Genomic DNA, 20,515 nt, shown 5'->3' with positions numbered 1-20,515 from the left:
AAGTGTTGATCTCCATCAGAAGATATATTTGTGGTTTGAAAAAGCAAAAACCATCTCAGTGTAGTTTTACATCTCCTCTCTCAGGCTTCTCTCTGGAGCTCTAGTAACAACAGGTCAGTGAAACAATCAGAAGAGAGGATCTGAGCTCTGAATTTTCATCTCAGGGTTCATCAACTCAGAGTTCAGGGTTGGAGTCAGAGTTTGTTAAACCTGCTTTCTGGAATAGACCTCAGGTCAGTTTGATACAGAAAAAGTTAAAACCTGTTATTTAACCAATACCACCATCTTCCACTGACCTCCCTCAAACCACAGACAGGACAGAACTGGACGTCAACCTGGTCTCCTGTTAGAGAATCTTTGTACATCCACCCAACCATCTCCTAGCAACTCAGCTGCTGTTAATAAATGTAGCTTCATTTATTCAACAATCAGAGATTATGTTTCCTATAAAACATGTGCTGCTACAGCTTTGTATAGAAAGGTCATTTCTAGGAGACAGTTATTGGAAAGAAGAAGATAACAGAAACTTTTCTCACCTTACTCCAAGTTGCATCCTTTCTGAACAATCTCTACCAGCATCAGACACTGATAGGAAAAAACACAAGCCTAGGCCTTGCTGACCAATCACAGTTCTCATTGTCACTAAGGCAGTGTTGCGTGGTGAGCTTTACAGACAGACAAGCTGAGGAAGGATCAACTCGTGCGTATAATAAAGGGTGCAACATCATAACTGATCTCAGAAAGGTGAAGCTGAACCAAGGGAAGCGGCTGAAAGTCGAGCTAGTTTTCAGAGATGAAAGCCTACTGCAAATGACGAGATGGACGCAAACTGGCATCAGGGGTCAAGTCTTCTCCCTTAAAACATTCACTGAGGTATTTAAGAAAAAAATACCAGTAAAAGGTCAGTTATAGTCGAGGTCCACATACCAAACACGCTCACCCGTCTGCTGAACAACAGGAGGGTGAGATGGTGGTGCAGTTTTTTAACATTGACTGCCTTCCAAAAATGATAACGAGTATCACAAGTGCTGATGCCAGCAACAGACAGTCTCCATGGAAACAGTAGACTTATAAAATGTCTTTCATTGCTTTCTTTCTTACCTAAGGAAACTTTTAAGAGATTCAGTGCAACACCCTTCAGCAACTCCCTCAGCTAAGGAGAAATGAAACCTTAAGTGTCATAGTATAAAACATAACACATAAGGTTTAAGTAGAAAAGTAGAAAGTAGAAAACTTAAGGTGTTTTGTACAACCGGCCTCAGATCCTCTGAGACATCGCTCCCACTCCAGTACCATCACAGGATACTTCTGATGAACACTGACGGTGGACTGCAGTGGGAGTGAACGGAAGCTTTAAAGCTTGGACTGTGGATCTGGCCCCTCATCACTCACAGTGGGATCGTGTTGGAGAGGAATCTCTTCAGGAGGAGACAATGTCCAAAACTGTGAACCTCTCCATTAACACTGAGTCCCAGTGGAACACTCTTATAATTGTTTGACAAGATATCCCTAAAAGTAGACCTTGAATCTGCTTTACTAATTTACTACAGTGTTGGAAGATAAAAAGTTGGAGGCACTAAAATCATGTGTTGGAAATCCATGAAAACCTTTTTTTTTTTTTTTTTTGATTTAAAAAAAGAACTAACATACTGTAGGTGCAGACCATTTGAAATTAATTAATGGGTAAATGTTAATGGTAGGGTTTAGTTTCTAGCAGCAGGTCTGGTGTATTAACACCTGAATGCACCTGGATATCTAAAGGTGTACCATGGCGTACATCACCCAATGTCAGCTGGGATCAGCTCCAGCCCCCCTGTGACCTTCAAAGGATAAGCAGCATAGCTGATGGACCTGTTGAAGTTACATGATGTGAAAGATGTGAAAACTTTTTATCAGAGGAAACATTAAAATTTTATTTAAATGAGGAGAGCACACTCAGGCAAAAAAGAAAAGTTTTTCATCTTAGAGAAAAAATTCCTCACTTGAGTTCATGCATCTCTGTAATACATTTTATTTTTAATGATTTATATTTTATTTTATTATTATTCCATCTCATTTTACTTGAATGTTTTTATGTCTTGTTTTGTGTGAAGCACTTGGTGTCTGTAATTTCTTGTACCATTTTGAGCTGCATTTCTTATATGAAAGGTGCTGCACAAATAAAGTTTATTATTATCATTAAAGAGATGTATCAATGTGTTTAATGTGTCACCACTTTATCTGTGATAGTCCATAAAACCAGTTATATAAATGTTGGTGTTTTCTGCTCTCCATGCTGGTTTCAGTCTGCATGTTTCTGTTTTGGTTGCTATGCTTTTAGTTTTGTGATTTGTGTATTTTTATTGAATTAAACCAAACCAGTTGTCAGGGTTGGTAAATCACTGGTCTCCAGTCCAGCCACTCACTGCAGCAGTGTGTTTGACTCATCACCAGACTCTCAGGGACTAAAACCTGCAGACTCAGCCTCAGTGATGTTGACAGCTCATGGCTGCATTGAAGCTGTGGCAAAGTTAAAAGATTTCATCCTGATTCATTAAGCCTCATTCTTTTTAGCAGCACTCACTTCACTATGAAACTTCACGAGTAAAGAATGAAAGTGTTCTTACCTTTGTAGTGCCGATCATCTTGGGAACAGAAAAGAGGAGGTGACACAGAGTTAGATCTTACAGATGAGAACACAGAGAGTCTTAAGACACAGATGCTTAAGGAGGCTTCTAATGTTAAAATGATGTTAGCCTGTTACCCACTAACTGACACACATGTAAACAGTGCTGCTTCAAGTTGTAAAAATGTCAGGCCTGCACGTCTTTGACATTTGTGTTGAACTGCTTACAAAATGTCTCGTTGTGTAATTAATCTGTCTCGGTTTGAACATGGTGAGCCATGCAGTGTCTGGAGGGACTCACAGTGACACACAGGTTTGGGCGTGTCCCACTTTCCCATCTTATTGCACTGTGTTGAGTTTCGCCCCATGAGGATGAAGCCAGGCAGACAACTGTAGTGCAGAACCGTCCCCTCCACTGGGGGCCCCAGGGGCCAAGAAGACACCCGGCCATTTTCCAGTGATGTCCATACACGAGGACACAGCAACACTGGAACAGAGAGACAGAGGAGACGTTATTTGATACCTGTCCTGAGGATCTGATAAAGTGCGACAGTGGCAGCAGCAGTAAACAGCTGTCTGCTGCAGAGTGGGTTTTGATACAGCCACTGGGGGGCAGCAGATTTCAGACCCTTCACACAGAAGCTTTAAAGGTCCATATTTTACTCTTCTGTGTTTTATCTGAAGTGTTGATATCCACCAGAAGATATATTTGTGGTTTTAAGAACCTCTCTGGCTGAGTGTTTTCTGAGCGATCCAATAAAAATATAGCAGATTTCAGGTAAACACTCAGAGAAACCAAATCCTGCAAGGTTGGATGGTGGTCCAGGTGGGCGGGGATTGCGGCATGGCTGAGAGTGATGTCTGCTTTGTTGTGACATCACAAAGTCCTGCTCTAGACCTGCTTTATCATCACCTTTACCTTTAGACTGTATGGACTTTTAAAGAAAACACAGTGAAGTAAAATCTTTTGACCTTGTAGATGGCGTGAAGGAGAAGATGGAGTGAAGGGAGTGCAGTGAGACATGAAGGCAGGTCATGACTTGAATTGGGTTTGTGAGGATAAAATGAAGAGTGTATCAGACAGAGAACAAAAGTCCTCCAACCAGTCCTCCAATCAGTCCTCCAACTATTCTCCAACTATTCTCCAACCAGTCCTTCAACCAGTCCTTCAACCAGTCCTCCAATCAGTCCTCCAACTATTCTCCAACTATTCTCCAACCAGTCCTTCAACCAGTCCTTCAACCAGTCCTCCAATCAGTCCTCCAACTATTCTCCAACTATTCTCCAACCAGTCCTTCAACCAGTCCTTCAACCAGTCCTTCAACCTGTCCTCCAATCAGTCCTCCAACCAGTCCTCCAACCAGTTCTGATACAACCCATAGCACCCCTATGGCGGCAGGCGTATTGGACCTTGGTTGTCACGGTTACAATAACAAACAAACATGCAGACTTTACTGACAGCGGCATACCTACCTTTGTCACCATGGTTACCATAATAACAGCCATGGGTTATTTGGGTTAAAATAAGTACTTCCTCAACATTAGACGATCTTTGTTGTCATGGTTACAATATTAACAACAAACGGTCATGGATAATAGAACCAACATAAACTGCTAGTTTCACATGGGAATCTCCTGTATCATATTCCTGTTGACCCATCCATCCACCCCAACCTCCTCCTGACGTGGACTTTGTTGCTCTATAAACTACTATAAACTAGTTTTCCCTTTGCTCCTGTCATCATCACTATGACCACTAGTTGTCGCCTAGCAACAGAACCTAACTATGGGTCGTAATAACCTGCTGACAGATGACCTGTCAGCCACTGATACAGTCGAGTCACTAAAACCCAAGTCTGAGTCGAGTCTCGAGTCTGGAGTGTTTGAGTCTGAGTCCAAGTCTGAGTCACCAGAGAAAAGTCCCCATTACTTGAGTCTGAGTTGAAGTCCAAGATGGGTTCCAGTGCTCCACTCTGCACCGTCACAGAGCTGATGTAAACCCAGATGACACAGAGTAATGCCTTTTTCAGGCCAGTACAACATTTTCATTAAAACTGTTTCTTTGCCATTGTTTCCTTTTTCAGTTCAGGTTTTGTTTTCAATCGTTCTCGCCTCATAAATGAGCATATCCCATGAACTGAGTGGATATGGGGCGATACGGGAGACTGACGTGAACTGAGATTTAAACGACGTTACTGTGTGTTTTAGTCTCTCCTCAGATGATGACAGACAAACGGAAGGGAGTTGACTTGTGGTGCAAACTGGGGACGAATCAGTGAGGACATTGTGAAAGCAGTCAAAGAGAGCAGACGGCCCAGGACTCAGTGATGGAGCACGTAGGTTTCAGGTGGGAGATGAATGGATGAGTGATGGATACAGTGTGGACGACAGAGTGGACACTCACAGCATCTGCTGCCCTGGCTCAGGTCGGTCCAAGTGCCGTTGGGCAAACACTTCCTGACCTTGGGTCCCACGATCACCCTGTTGCCCCTGCAGATGTATTCTATCTCATAGTCAACTGGGAGCACCTGCACGCTACGGATCTACATACACACACACGCACACACACACACACACACACACACACACACACACACACACACACACACACACACACAGTAAATTCTCCAATACTTTTTCTGTGTAGCTGTAATGCATATCCACTCATCCACCACGTTTACCTGTTGTCTTGACAAACCCAGTGTAATGTAGGCTACATTTCCACAACACTAATGCTGTATGCTGTAATGCATAGACACATATATATGTATGTATCTGCAACTGTCATTCCTCACCTGCTCTTGTGTGAGACCTCTGTACCTTATCCCTCCATCTCTGGGAGGACGGATGATAGCACAACCTGAAAGAGAGACACACTGTGAGGTGGAGCAGAAAAAACACCCAGCCATCCCTCCAGCTCCTGTCCGTCTCAGTCTGCTGCCTGTTAATCAGCTGTAAGCTGCTTCAGCAGTGCTGCTGGATCCTGACAGCCACACAATTTAGAGATTTAAAACCACATCTCACAGAATAACTGTGGGTGCATTATATTGTGTATTTCTTATGGTAATCAAACCCCATGAAAAGAGCAAACCAACAACAAATTGACCTTCTAACAGGTTCGGTGGGCAGATCAAAGTCTGATGTATCTGATTCCTCTGAGCCATACACCTCCGTTGTTTCCAACAGCTATAAAACACCTCAGTGATTCACACAGTCCATCATATATTTTTGATCCAGTGTTACAGATTAAATCGGAGGAAAACTCATTGTAGATCATGACATAACTTTAATTATAACTAATAGACGTTTGACAGGAAATCTGTCTGTCCCTCCTCAATGATAGACACAGTACGACATATAAGTACCACAGGAAAAGTATAAATACATGTTTTTTTCGATGAACTGCTGAGTGATGACGGGATTTTCTGCAACAACCTGAAAGTGTGTACAGGTATATGACAGGTCAATGACAGGTGTATTACAGGTCTATAACAGACCTATGACAGGTGTGTGACAGGTGTGTGACATATCTATAACAGGTCTGTGACAGGTCTATAACAGGTGTGTGACAGATCTATGACAGATCTAGAACAGATCTATGACAGGTGTGTAACAGATCTATGACAGATCTAGAACAGATCTATGACAGGTGTGTGACAGATCTATGACAGATCTAGAACAGATCTATGACAGGTGTGTGACAGGTCTATGACAGTTCTAGAACAGATCTATGACAGGTGTGTGACAGATCTATGACAGTTCTAGAACAGATCTATGACAGGTGTGTGACAGATCTATGACAGATCTGTGACAGATCTATGACAGATCTGTGACAGATCTATGACAGGTGTGTGACAGATCTATGACAGATCTAGAACAGATCTATGACAGATCTAGAACAGATCTATGACAGATCTATGACAGATCTATAACAGATCTATGACAGATCTATGACAGTTCTAGAACAGATCTATGACAGGTGTGTAACAGATCTATGACAGATCTAGAACAGATCTATGACAGGTGTGTGACAGATCTATGACAGATCTAGAACAGATCTATGACAGGTATGTGACAGATCTATAACAGATCTATGACAGGTGTGTGACAGATCTATGACAGATCTGTAACAGATCTATGACAGGTGTGTGACAGATCTATGACAGGTGTGTGACAGATCTATGACAGGTGTGTGACAGGTCTATGACAGATCTATAACAGATCTATGACAGGTGTGTGACAGATCTATGACAGATCTAGAACAGATCTATGACAGGTGTGTGACAGATCTATGACAGTTCTAGAACAGATCTATGACAGGTGTGTGACAGATCTATGACAGATCTATGACAGATCTATGACAGGTGTGTGACAGATCTATGACAGATCTAGAACAGATCTATGACAGGTGTGTAACAGATCTATGACAGATCTAGAACAGATCTATGACAGGTGTGTGACAGATCTATGACAGATCTAGAACAGATCTATGACAGATCTAGAACAGATCTATGACAGGTATGTGACAGATCTATGACAGGTGTGTGACAGATCTATGACAGGTGTGTGACAGATCTATGACAGATCTATAACAGATCTATGACAGGTGTGTGACAGATCTATGACAGATCTAGAACAGATCTATGACAGGTGTGTGACAGATCTATGACAGATCTAGAACAGATCTATGACAGGTATGTGACAGATCTATGACAGATCTATAACAGATCTATGACAGGTGTGTGACAGATCTATGACAGGTGTGTGACAGATCTATGACAGATCTATAACAGATCTATGACAGGTGTGTGACAGATCTATGACAGATCTATAACAGATCTATGACAGGTGTGTGACAGATCTATGACAGATCTATAACAGATCTATGACAGGTGTGTGACAAATCTATGACAGATCTATAACAGATCTATGACAGGTGTGTGACAGGTGTGTGACATATCTATAACAGATCTATAACAGATCTATGACAGGTCTATAACAGATCTATGACAGATCTATAACAGCTCTATGACAGGTCTATAACAGATCTATGACAGGTGTGTGACAGATCTATGACAGATCTATAACAGATCTATGACAGGTGTGTAACAGATCTATGACAGATCTAGAACAGATCTATGACAGGTGTGTGACAAATCTATGACAGATCTATAACAGATCTATGACAGATCTAGAACAGATCTATGACAGGTATGTGACAGATCTATGACAGGTGTGTGACAGATCTATGACAGGTGTGTGACAGATCTATGACAGATCTAGAACAGATCTAGAACAGATCTATGACAGTTGTGTGACAGATCTATGACAGATCTAGAACAGATCTATGACAGGTATGTGACAGATCTATGACAGATCTATAACAGATCTATGACAGGTGTGTGACAGATCTATGACAGGTGTGTGACAGATCTATGACAGATCTATAACAGATCTATGACAGGTGTGTGACAGATCTATGACAGATCTATAACAGATCTATGACAGGTGTGTGACAGATCTATGACAGATCTATAACAGATCTATGACAGGTGTGTGACAAATCTATGACAGATCTATAACAGATCTATGACAGGTGTGTGACAGGTGTGTGACATATCTATAACAGATCTATAACAGATCTATGACAGGTCTATAACAGATCTATGACAGATCTATAACAGCTCTATGACAGGTCTATAACAGATCTATGACAGGTGTGTGACAGATCTATGACAGATCTATAACAGATCTATGACAGGTGTGTGACAAATCTATGACAGATCTATAACAGATCTATGACAGGTGTGTGACAGGTGTGTGACATATCTATAACAGATCTATAACAGATCTATGACAGGTCTATAACAGATCTATAACAGATCTATGACAGGTCTATAACAGATCTATGACAGATCTATAACAGATCTATGACAGGTCTATAACAGATCTATGACAGATCTATAACAGCTCTATGACAGGTCTATAACAGATCTATAACAGATCTATAACAGGTTTTTGCTCCACCTTTGCAGCTTTTGGAACCTGTTTAAACGTTTCCCTTTAGAAATGGTGAGATTTTCTGAACTACTTCATTTTACCCATAAATCTCTTCAGTTCACAATGGAATTAACAAGCATGAAGTAAACCCTGATACTTGTGCACTATAAATCTTTTGCTTGATGAAGACAGAAACAAGGCAGACTTTTCTTTTTGAGGAGGAGAAACACAGGTTGTGTCTGAAATCACTCACTCATTCACTTCTTGCTACCCACTGTCCAGGGAGGTCTCTGCAGAGGACGACACCCTGAGCTCATCAGTAAAACTGAAAAATACTTTCGGACACTACATGGGTAATTTTCTCCACATTGTTTTTGAGTCTTTCACCGCGAGCGCAATGCATGATGGTATATATTGCTTGGTTAGTTACCATTGGTTTTTATATGATGCATTGTGGGATACTATGAGTCCACTATGTAGGGTATAATAATTCTCACTATACACTCAGACAGCCCTATAGAATGGTAAACTGACTGTACAGTGGACTGTATAGGGGCTATAGAGAGTGATGTCAGACACAGCCACAATATTTGGCAGGTTTCAGAAAGTACTTTGAGACACCATAACTCATCTGAAAAAGGCCTTTCTGACGTGTCACATCCCTATCCAACCACTAGATGGAGACCCCCGTCATGTTTTCAGCACATGCTGAAGGACCCAGCAGTCTGGACCCCAGCTGAAGGTTCACTCATTAAGCAGCCTGTGATTTTTCTCCAGTAACACAGAATCCATATGAGGTTTGTCTTTGTTGCTGCCAGCAGAGCGTATTTGTTGACTGAGTGATAGTTTTAAATGAAGAAACTGTGCTTTCAGTGGGATGGAAACTCAGTTAATGGGGCCAGCTGGGGCCTGACTCGCGGCGAGAAGACAGATTTGCATGTTCAGGCTGCCTGAGACTGATGTACTCAAAGGTTTATGCAACAGAAAAAATCTGAGATCTGGAGGGTGACAAAGGGACAGAAATTTAATTCTGCCATCCCTATTACTTCTGCCTCAGAGGCACTGCATTGTCACACGCTTTGTATTTTTCAGAGCAGATTTATCAGAGGATATTCAGAGATTAGTGATGGCCACCAGCACTAAATGTGTAAATTTCTTCACAGCATTCCTCAGAGGACCCATCTGCCTGCAGTTTCTCGTGATGAATTCCTGCTTGGCTCTAATCTTTTGGTGACTTGCTGACCTTAGGTTCACCCCGGGTCAAATTTTTATATTAATCATGCAAGATGTTGACAACAAACATTAAATCCTGGTTATTCTGGAGCCCCCTGCTGCTACTGCACCATTACAATGACAAACTTACATTTCTACTCCAGAAATATCACAGCATGATGCTATGTGCTCGTTCTGACTGCTACTCGATGTTTAGATGTCTCATTTTACTCAATGTTTACTAATAAACATCTGCCCTGGGATTATACTTCACCTGTCTGCACCTTTGCTTTTGATTTTCTACTCCAAGAACTTGGAAATATGACCTATGACATCCAAAATAAGACCTAATGTAATATGCCCTAATGAATCCATTGTCACTGGGGGTGTAACAATCCTCAAAATCCACATTTTTGATTCATTTGGGAAAAACCAAAATGTTCTGAAATCTCTGGGTTATTATCCATCTTGAGCTAATTAAACTCATTAAGCTCAACAGGCTGCAGCTGCAGCGGCGGCAGCAGGTTGTAGAGTATCACGTGTCCATCATTCCTGTGTTGAGATACCAGATTGTGGATGTTTGTATCTGAGCTTCTGAAATGTTAAAACTCTAAATGTCACAGATTCTGTTTCTGTTTCCTTTTGCATTTGGGAATCAGACTGAATGTAGGCTTCAGGTTCGTTGCTGGCATTGCCGTTACAATTACACAAACTTGTTAGTGTTTGTGTGCAACAGGAGCCCATTCAGAGGGAGCAGCAGTGGCTCAACACCCCACCTACTGACCTGCAGGTCCCTGGATTGTCTGAGTATAAACTTGTATTTCACATTCACAGAAACAAGAAAGAAAACCAATTATATCAGTCCTATTTCTCACATAGCTCACATCAGCTACAACATCACGCACTTACCAGTCCGAACATAGAATCTTTGTTCCTGTTTTGCCTCTAACTATATTGAGGTAATAGACTGTATCAGGAAAATCACAATTTGATGTTTCCGTCAGACCTAAATTATGTGATCATAAACACACTTTAAATAAGGAGCTCTTGGGTTTTTTTCTAAATTGTGGCCAAGACGTGCAAGAAGTGGAACATTTCACGCTGTAAAAATAAACCTTTCAAATCTCTGGTGGACAAACTAAACTGTTTATAAATGACCTCAGATTTAACATTTCAGTACTGACATTTACTCAACGCTCGACATTTTAAGATGAAGATTTTAACTTTAGAGTCAATAGCACAACACAAATTTTTGCAAACTACCAGCACGAGACACAATAACATCACGTTACAATAAATCACCCGTTTTACTTGTGAGGCCACAACCAGATCAACTGTGCCTTTTCTTAATATTTGCCTGATGCACATAGTGATTCACTCAGAACATCTTTCCCACCTGAATTTGACAGTTAAGTCATAATCCATCCTTAACGTTGTGACCTTTACCACACTGCAGTGGGTATTTATCCATTGTCCCAACAGGGTCATAACGTCTCCACAGTGCAAACACTTTCCCTGAATAGCTGAGGATTTTAAGAAGCACCCCTTTAGCAAGTTTTGACTTACGCAGTCCATTAGTTCATTTGTATTAGTCCATCTTTAGTTTAAAATAGACAATAACTGCTGATTTTAATCCATAAAAGAAGACAAACAAGTTACTGTGGGAATTATTTTGTTAGCCTCTCATGGTCAAATAATATATTTCCCTGTTCTGTTCATCAAAACAGGTTGATGTTGAACTAGAACTGTGCCTTCTTTGACTCAAGGTAGGTTATATGTTCTCTGTTCTATGCAAAACAAAACTCAGTAACTGTTCTTTGATAAAATATCACTAAACAAATAAATAATACTATAATATCATTATAAGACAATGTGTATATTTGCTTATTGCCTACCTGTCCCTTATTAATGCTTATTGAGACAAAAAGCAAACGTTCATTAGTGAGTTTGAATGTATTTTTAACATGTTACAACCGCCCCCAGTCTCCCCTACATGGACACATTGGCTACACCCTCTCCTCCGCTGCCCAGTGGGTACTGCATACCTGACATGTATGGACACAAACAATTGCAAATTAAGACAGAAATTTCTGAATAAATCACAGCTGAAAATGACCAGACCTGAACCCGCCCCTTGCCTCAAGCTCTACACACAAAGGAATAACCCAAAACCTGATGTTTCATCAGGACCTGGTCCATAACATGTCAGGAGAATACAGAGAAAATGACCATCACAATTACACTGTCCAAGACCATATCTGGTAATTGCAATTTCCATCTAATAAACTGTTCAAAACCCAAAGATAATCAACTCAGCTGCCAGCTGAGAAACTTAAACTGAGTGATGGAGCGCTTGGGAAATGACTTCAACAATAAACCTGTTATAGTGATAATAGCTGGTAAATGCTCTTTTGATCAAACTATTGATTAACTGACCAATCAGATCATCCTATCAAATGGATATGGGCAGAAATTCATAAATTAGACCCACAGTGCTAACAGCATGTGGAGGGTATCAGCCCCTCAGAGCTGTGAACCTGAGCAGACTTTTAATGAGAACAGGTTCGTGTGGGCAGAAGAAATGTCCAGTAGAATAGCAACAGTCTCTTTGATGAAGATGTCAGCCGAGCTTTGATGTAGATGGGGAGTGACCTTGATACACACCACCCACCAAATTACTCCACACTATGGCCATCAGTAATCCATTAAAGCACATGAAATCAATCAGCAGCCCCACCGAGCCTCCTGTGTGTGCTGTATTCCTGCCCGTTCACTGGAAACCTGCATTTCACCGAAGCTACATCACAAGTGTTTCCTGTGTGTCGCTCGCTGCCTCGCCTTCCCAGAGGACAATACATCTGGAGCCCGCCACTCCACACAGCTTCACCCACAGAGTAAAACCCTAATTACTAAACATTCACCGCGTTTCTCACTGGAGGCCAGGAAAGACCACTGGACGTGACTCCCATAGCAAACACCCCCCCACCTAACCCCCCGCCACCACCCCAATGCTCGGCACAAAGAGGAAATGACAGCTCACTAATCTGACGGCAGGTTTATGTCTGTATTACAGAGATCTGACATCTGCCTCTGAGCATTAGTGTCAGAGCTTGAGCTTGGATATAAAAGCACCATAGGCACCAGGAGTTTACAGCAAATATTCATTAGTGCTTTCAGCTCCCATTGGTTGCAGATTGGTTTTTAAATGTGGGGCTGGGCCTGCCTGCCAAGCCGGGCTGTTAGAGGTGGGAAATGGTGCTTGTCCAGTATGAGTCTCAAGAGCTGTGGCAGCAATTTCATGCTCAGAGTCTGACTGATATAGCAGAGGGAACAGGAGAAACAAGTGTAGAATACTGAACACATACAGTATACAGCAGGACTGAGTTCACCCCTGTGCAACATCAATGAAATGTTAAATGGTTCAAAATTCTACCACCTCACAATAGTGGAAGCGAAGAGTATGTGATGACGTATATAATCAAAATCAAACAGGTCAGACAGACCACAATGAAAACACAGGCCCCAAAGTAAAATCTCAACACTACAGCGGTGACAACGCCAGTGATTTCCAGTTGAGACTGACTGCGTGAACAAGGACCTAGAAGAACCTGTGGACACCTCAACATCACGGCTCCACACGGGGAGGAGCTGCCTGACCAATGAGGAACCAGACCGAGAGACCGCATCAAGATGAGAGGGACCAGGAGCATCAGCAGATACTACACATGAGGGGAAACAGCTGCAGCAGAGGTCAGAGGTCAGGAGGAACAGGAGGTTCAGGAGGATCATATCCACACAAGGTCAGTAGTAAAAAGCTTTTAAAAAATGTTTTTTAACACACTGGTATCGGATCAGTATCAGCTGATACACAAGTTCAGGTATCATTAAAAAATGGGCTCTGAACATTGGAACAACGTCTACTGCAAGTCAAAAGGAAATACTGAATAACTGGGAGATATTTCGCTTAAACAGCCTACGGTAGTTCCCTGCCTCTCTTTAAACTTCTCACACAGTGTCCAAAGCATTAAATTACCAATTTAGTCTAGAAACATAAAAGAAACGTTTTCTTTTCTCATTTGTGAATTTGTAAAACAGAATTTTGTTTTTTCCTCTATCCTACCCCTTTAATCATCTCACTGACCCTCAGCTCTATCTGGTGGCCCTTCGGAGGGGCCTGACCCCTAGTTTGTCACCCGCTGGAGTTGTTCTTCTGCAGAGAGGTTTTAAATACAGGACTGTGTGTTCGTACAGAGAATTCTTACTTTTTGTGTTGGTGCGTTTACTGAGGTAAAGGATCTGCTTCCAGTTGATGTGACAGATGACAGGAGGTGCACACAGCCACCGGAACAGTCAGCATTCACCCCTGCGTCACACGACTCTGCAGCAGACGCAGGCACTTATCGGCTCCGGCTCTGATCGGATTGATGTAAACGCTGTTCTCAGGTGAACACCATCATTGTCCTGCTGTAAGGTCTTTCAGAGTAGAGACAGTGTAAACACACCCGTCACCTGTCCAACACAGCGCTGTTCACCGCGCGCTCTGTAAGCACACGTGATGACATCGCTTCTCGCAGTTGTGTGCCTCCTCAGTCCGGACAGAAAGACCAACTCGACTGTCAGTGGAAAAGGGGTCAATCTGCTTTTATTAGCAGGTTTACCCACGTTTAAAAAAAACCTGCTTATCTTTGCTAATTCTGGTGGAAAAAGGTTATTGGGGTGATTATAGACTAACATGTTCCTTTAAAGAGCTTCATTAAAATCCTTGTCTGTCGTTAAAAAGTATCTGCTGACGTGGTTTAAATAGCCGGGCTTATACCCATACCTATCATCAGTAATCAAGGAGACCGACACTCACGCTCACATAGCATGCTAGCTAGCCTGTTGAGTGATGAGCAAAGCTTTAATGCACACTGGACAAAGTCTAGATGCTAAAACTAGCATCCAACATTAATTACCTACATTAATCACTCTAAATCAGCTGGAGGAGGCGCGGACAAACAGCTGTTTGTGGCCTGCAGCTCATGACAGAGGACTGGGACCAGTTGCTGGGAGGATCCGGATCAAGTACCAGGCTACATCTGAGGTCTGTTCTCCAATCTGTTTACACATCAACCTTGCTGTGAAGAGCGTGAGGCTGCGGCTCCTCCTACATCATCAGCTCTCAGGTCACCGTCCTTTTTCACCTGCTGCATGAGACTGTCCATGAAAACAAACCAAAAAAAACAGACAAACAAACGTTCCTATTGAATACCACAGAGGTTTTTAGCTACTTCGAGCAGCTGTCCAAAGCAGCACCAGGAGAGTTTCTGACAAACACACACCAGACCAGCAGGGTCACAGAGGACCCACTGCACTGCTGCAGCCACAGTCACTTTGTACAGACAACTGGAGACAATGTGTCAGAGACATACACTTGTGTGTGAGACAGCACATCATTACCAGCAGATGCATTGTAGGCAGAATCGCTGAGTCGGGGCAACACGGCAGAGAAGAGGAGGAAGAACAGTGCCATCCCTCTACCTGAGGAAGAGAAGACAGAGAGGAGAACACATCAAAAGAGGAAGATAAAAGAACAGCCACATCTGCACCAGGACAAGGAATTAGTGAATGAATTTGTGAGTTACTACAACATCTGCATTCTTCCTTCTGAATAAACAGCCGCTCGTCCCAGCGGTACCTCTCTCTCTCTCTGACTAACCATTCTCATCACTGGAAAAATGATCAATACTGGCCCCGCCCGACCCCGACAAACCATAGCAGAAACATATCAAAAACGTCACCCTGACCTTTGACCTTTGACCACCACCTTCCAGTCAGCTCAACCTTGAGTTCAAATTAATGTTTGTGCCAAATCTGAGGAAGTTCCTTTGAAGAAAGTGACTGAGCTGTCGCGTTCACGAGACTGGGATGGTTGGACGACCTGAAAACATTCAGCCGGAGGCGGAAGGCTGCAGAACTGCATGTAAACCATCCAAATACTTTCACTTTGCTCCACTTTGTGCACCGTTCTGGTTTCTAACTGTTGATTCCAGTTCCCTCTGAATGACATCACCTTCCCAATCAATGATGGATATGTTGTGTTTGTAGGTGTCACTGTAGTCGTGATGCCACATCTGCCTGACCAATCATGATCACCACCAATGCATTAAAGTACCTGGAGGCTGTATTTAATATCTCCTCTTCATCGATTTAGTTCCAGAGACTTGACCTCAAACCAGCTGGAGAACAAAAGCAGAGCCTGTGACCGTGAACACAAGTTGTGTTTCACGCCACTATGTTTCTGCAGTGGAAAAGAGCCATTAACACAGCTACGTTTACACAGGTTGGAGGCTGGGGTTGATGGTTGGTTGCACACAGGGTCTGAGTCTGAGATGGTAGACAGCCTCCCACCTCCTACCAACGGTCAACACTGGTTTCTCATGACCGTACCCTAACCAAACCTTCAAAGAGAGTAACCACCTTTCAGAAGAAGGTCACTGACTCCATCCCCCAGGACTGGATCACCTTCCTCAGCATTATGAAATAGTACGTTTTCCAACATTTTCATCAGTTTCCAAGGAAATAATGTTTGGATTTGATGTTCATTTTATTTAGAACTAAGAGTTTGTACAAGTTGGTTCAGATCTATAAAAATCTGGATCTGGGGGAGGAAGATGCTTGTCCCCGCTGGAGGTATGAGCTCCACTGAGTGTCATTCCAGCTGTTGATTGATTGATTGACTTTATGTAGTTGCTGTAGTGTTGTAGTTGAGTACAGTAAACATACAGACACTACAGATAACACAATACATCATTATAAACATCCAGCACATACAACACAGTCCAGTGCAAAGGAGCAGGTGGCAGCAGACAGGTTACACAAATACCAGAGAATATCAAATAGCAAATCATCGAGTCATTCCGTGTTCACAGGGAATAAAGGACTTCCTGTTTATGTTCCAGCTGACTTCTGGGGCCACACTTTGGATTTCATTGTCGGAGTCCTGCCTGCGACACATGCTTTATGGTGAGATTCAGCTCACTGTTGACTGTAGCTGCCTGGACCTCAGCTTTAGGTTTTGAGTTCTCAGTGCGTCATTTTTGTCCAGAGCAGAGCCACAGTCCAGGACCTGCCGAGCAGACTGACCTGCTGGGGAACAGCAGGAGCTGAAAAATGCTGAAACGCCTCTTCAGCTCTAACTGGCTGCTGGGAGTCCGACGAGTTCAACCCCTGCCCTCATCTTATTTTGCTGTGTTTGGATGTTTCTGGGCATCAGCCTTTGGGCAGTGGGTGTGTCGCCCCCAGTGTCTGGGTGTTCTTACACTTCAGTAGTCAAACCACATGAAACCACATGAATGATTGAATCACCTACAGGAGGTGACTGCATGACTGTGTGTGTAGCCAACAGCTACGTTGAAAGGTTCAGAGCTCAGAGGTGGTTTTTAATAAACCTCAGCACCTCTGAAAACAGCTTTTTGAAAATGTTCACAGTTGATTTAAACAAAAAATGGATCAATAACATTATTACTGTTCTCAGATTACTGGTGCTGGGTATGTGCTGACTATAAGCTCATGTAACACTTTCGGCTTTTCCGATTTTAGGTGAGATTGTGTCCAACTACCTCAGAGGTGTCTGACAGACCTCAGACTCTCAGAGGGATGTTCGACAAGAACAGGATAAAGGTCTTGAACTAGATTTGTGACACAGTGGTGAGTATTCCTAAACACATTTAAATTAAATCCGAGCCTGCTGCTGTGTCCAGTTTTTATTCCAGCATTGCCAGAGCCTGGATACGCCTACTTTAAAGGTCCCAGATTCTACTCTACCACTCTTCTTCTTGTGTTTTATCTGAAGTGTTGATCTCCATCAGGAGATATATATCAGTGTAGTTTTACTCTCTCCTCCCTCAGGCTTCAGAAGAGAGGATCTGAGTCTCTCTTCCGATTGGCTGATTGTTTTCTGAGTGATCAAATAAAAATATAGCAGATTTCAGGTAAACACTCAGAGAAACCATAATCCTGCAAGGTTGTATGTTGGGTCCAGGTGGGCGGGGCTTGAGGTGTGGCTGAGAGCAGTGACTGCTTTGTTGTGACATCACAAAGTTCCAGAAGTCCTGACGGTTGGTTTTAAGGCTCAGTTTCTGAATACAGGCTGTGTGCATTTCTCTGTGGACTGAGGCTTTGATACTTTCACAGTATTAATATAGAACCTAGACCTGCTTTATAATCACAAACACATGGAGTCTACCTTTAGACTGTGGGGACCTTTAATGGGACACATGGTTAAAGAAGTCAGGCTACCTTTGTCAGTACATTTCCTCTGGTATGGATTTAATATAACTGGTTATAAAACAGTGTTTTCTTTAAACTAGTGGCAGCCCAAAATAACACAAGACTTTAAATGGGCTCTCATACCAACACATCTGTATACTGAGAAGCCATCAACCTACAAAGTGTTGCATTAGCCAGCTCACAGCACCGCACACACAGGGACTTATAGGTTCCACTTCATCCTGGCCATTTGTGGAGGTGTAATTGCAGCACAATTGAAGAGACTGATCATTTATTTTGACCCAACTGTGGTGGCTTGATAAAGAGCAGGGCCAGGAGGAGAATAAAGGAGAGAGCAGAGGCATTTCTTTTTCTATTTTCTCCATCTGGTACTTAAAAAAAAATCACAAATGGTGCAAGGCACAGAGCAGCAGCAGCAGCAGCAGCGACTGACTAATGTGGCTCCAGAAAGTGCATGTAAATGATTCCAACACTCACACACTCACACACTGCTGCTGTGACAGGGGAAATTCTGGCAAACTGCAGACTTTGCTTCATCCATACGTTTTCCTGCTTCTCTGAATTAAAATACCAAAATGGATGGATCAGGGGTTGGGGATGTGTGTGTGGGGGGGAGGCCGGTGTTATTAAAAAGCTTTTTCATTGCCATCACCGTTTGTCAATCATGACACAAGGCAAAAATGAATTTCCTGTTTATTCTTATTTGAAACAGTAGAAGTGGTGGCACACTCTGGTGATGCCTGAGCGCAGCAGTACAATAACACACCACACAGCCCTATCTATATGACTACCTGACTAAATGACTGTGAAGTGAGTGTGTAACTGCCATTATAGCTGCCTGCCCAGAGGGGGATGTGAGATTGCTGTCACAGTGCGGCGTCCTGTTGCAGGTCTGTCACTGTGCTCTGCTGCAGTGCACAGGTAAATGCTCACACGGTGCTGGATCAGAGAACAGTGCGGCTGTTCAGTATTAAAAAAGGAAAAACTGTGAAGAGGATTCAGTAGATTTAAAAGCTGCTGGAGAATTTTGACAGAGTCTTGGCATTAGTCTGAAAACAGGTGTTTTCTCACTCATGCTGAGAGAAATGTTCAGTACACCTGCGCCAGCATCCAACTGAGTTAGTGCAGAGGATCAGATAAAACTACTGACCAATCAGACACCTGGAAGCACCAAGTGATCATCCCTACAGGATGCTGACAGGGACAAAAGAGTTGAGAATAAAGTCTAATAATAAAGATCAGTAGATGTTTGTATGGATCAGTGGATGTTCTGCTGTTGGAGTCTTTCTATGTGTCCACATAACTCCATCAGAACTATTCGAGCTTCATCTGAACTGAACAGATTCTTTAATGCAAAAGATCCTGACAGTGATGAAGGTGTGACTCTCCTCTTCATCACTGCAGCTCAGAATAACAGGAGGAGACTCTGTGAGCAGAACTGGAAATAAAAACTAAACTTCTGATGTCTGTGATCAGATCAATGATCCACACACTGATCAGTATTTCATCATTAGAAATGAGCATTTCAGTCACATTGACCTCACACATCCTCCTCTTCACGAACAGTCTGACATCACTTTAACTCTTTAATCATTCTAATTATTTCTACTGTTTCTTTTTTATTCCCCTTGTTGAATTTCACTTCATGACATCACTATGACTGAATTTACCTGAAGGTATCACAGTTTCCTCTCAGATCATATAAAGTTCATTATTCATAGACTCTGACTCTTTCACATGAACAACTGGCAAATTCATTTCAGTTTAAATCGAGCACTCATGAAAGACATCTTTCTAAAATCATAATTAGATTTGGTCCAAAACCTTCACTGCAAGAATTTGCACACAAGTGTGCGCGCACACACACACGCACACACTCAAAATCATTAATAGGTGACATACAGTGTAGACCTGACCCAGTCCTGACCCAGTCCTGACCCGGTAGTGACCCGGTCCAGCCCGACCCAAGCCCAAGGGGACTCAACTGATTTGGACAAAAATCTGGTCATGTGATCAGGTTCACGTCAGGTTCAGTCATGTTTTCTGAACAACAAGCAGCTCCTGTACTGATAATTAGGATGACTGGAGCTGCTGCTGATGTTACCTTATGTGTGTGTGTGTTGAATAATTTACCTACAGCCTGTATAAAACAGAGCCTTTGGATGGTCACATGTGTAATCAGGGCAAACAGGCAAGCTGTAACCATGGTAACAACAACCGCATGACAGGGTAACACAACTTAGACCTTCAGTTCACACTAAGTGTGTCAGGTTCGGGTCGGCTCGGACAGAAACATGCACCCTGAGCCGCTCTCTAATGCAACGGAAGGCAGTTTCCTCCTCCGACTGGAAAATAGATGCTGGCTAATTCTGTTGCCTAGCAACCATTCACACACTCTCTCCTGTGTGTGGACGCTTCTCCACATTT

General features: G+C 42.7%; 1 protein-coding gene across 5 annotated transcripts in view; it reads right to left on the bottom strand.

Moving 5' to 3' along the window:
* The window catches only part of gabbr1b (gamma-aminobutyric acid (GABA) B receptor, 1b), a 146,272-nt gene that overhangs the window by 90,457 nt on the left and 35,300 nt on the right, over positions 1–20,515 (bottom strand). For 4 of the 5 annotated variants that reach the window (XM_071499914.1, XM_071499911.1, XM_071499912.1 and 1 more), the window contains exons 2-6: positions 15,257–15,337; positions 5,401–5,465; positions 5,010–5,148; positions 2,907–3,092; positions 2,607–2,624 (exon numbers count right to left, since the gene is read on the bottom strand). In XM_071499914.1, the coding sequence (XP_071356015.1) occupies positions 2,607–2,624; positions 2,907–3,092; positions 5,010–5,148; positions 5,401–5,465; positions 15,257–15,337 (489 nt within the window). Of the gene's footprint in view, positions 1–2,606; positions 2,625–2,906; positions 3,093–5,009; positions 5,149–5,400; positions 5,466–15,256; positions 15,338–20,515 lie in introns of those variants that run through there. The other variant, XM_071499915.1, reaches the window with a different exon arrangement.

Source organism: Trachinotus anak, unplaced genomic scaffold, assembly GCF_046630095.1.
Source record: "Trachinotus anak isolate AG129_WGS33_773 ecotype Australia unplaced genomic scaffold, CSIRO_AGI_Tana_v1 ptg000016l, whole genome shotgun sequence".
NCBI classification, from domain to species: domain Eukaryota; kingdom Metazoa; phylum Chordata; class Actinopteri; order Carangiformes; family Carangidae; genus Trachinotus; species Trachinotus anak.
Note: the sequence above shows the minus strand (reverse complement) of the source record. Positions and strands in the feature narration are given on the sequence as shown.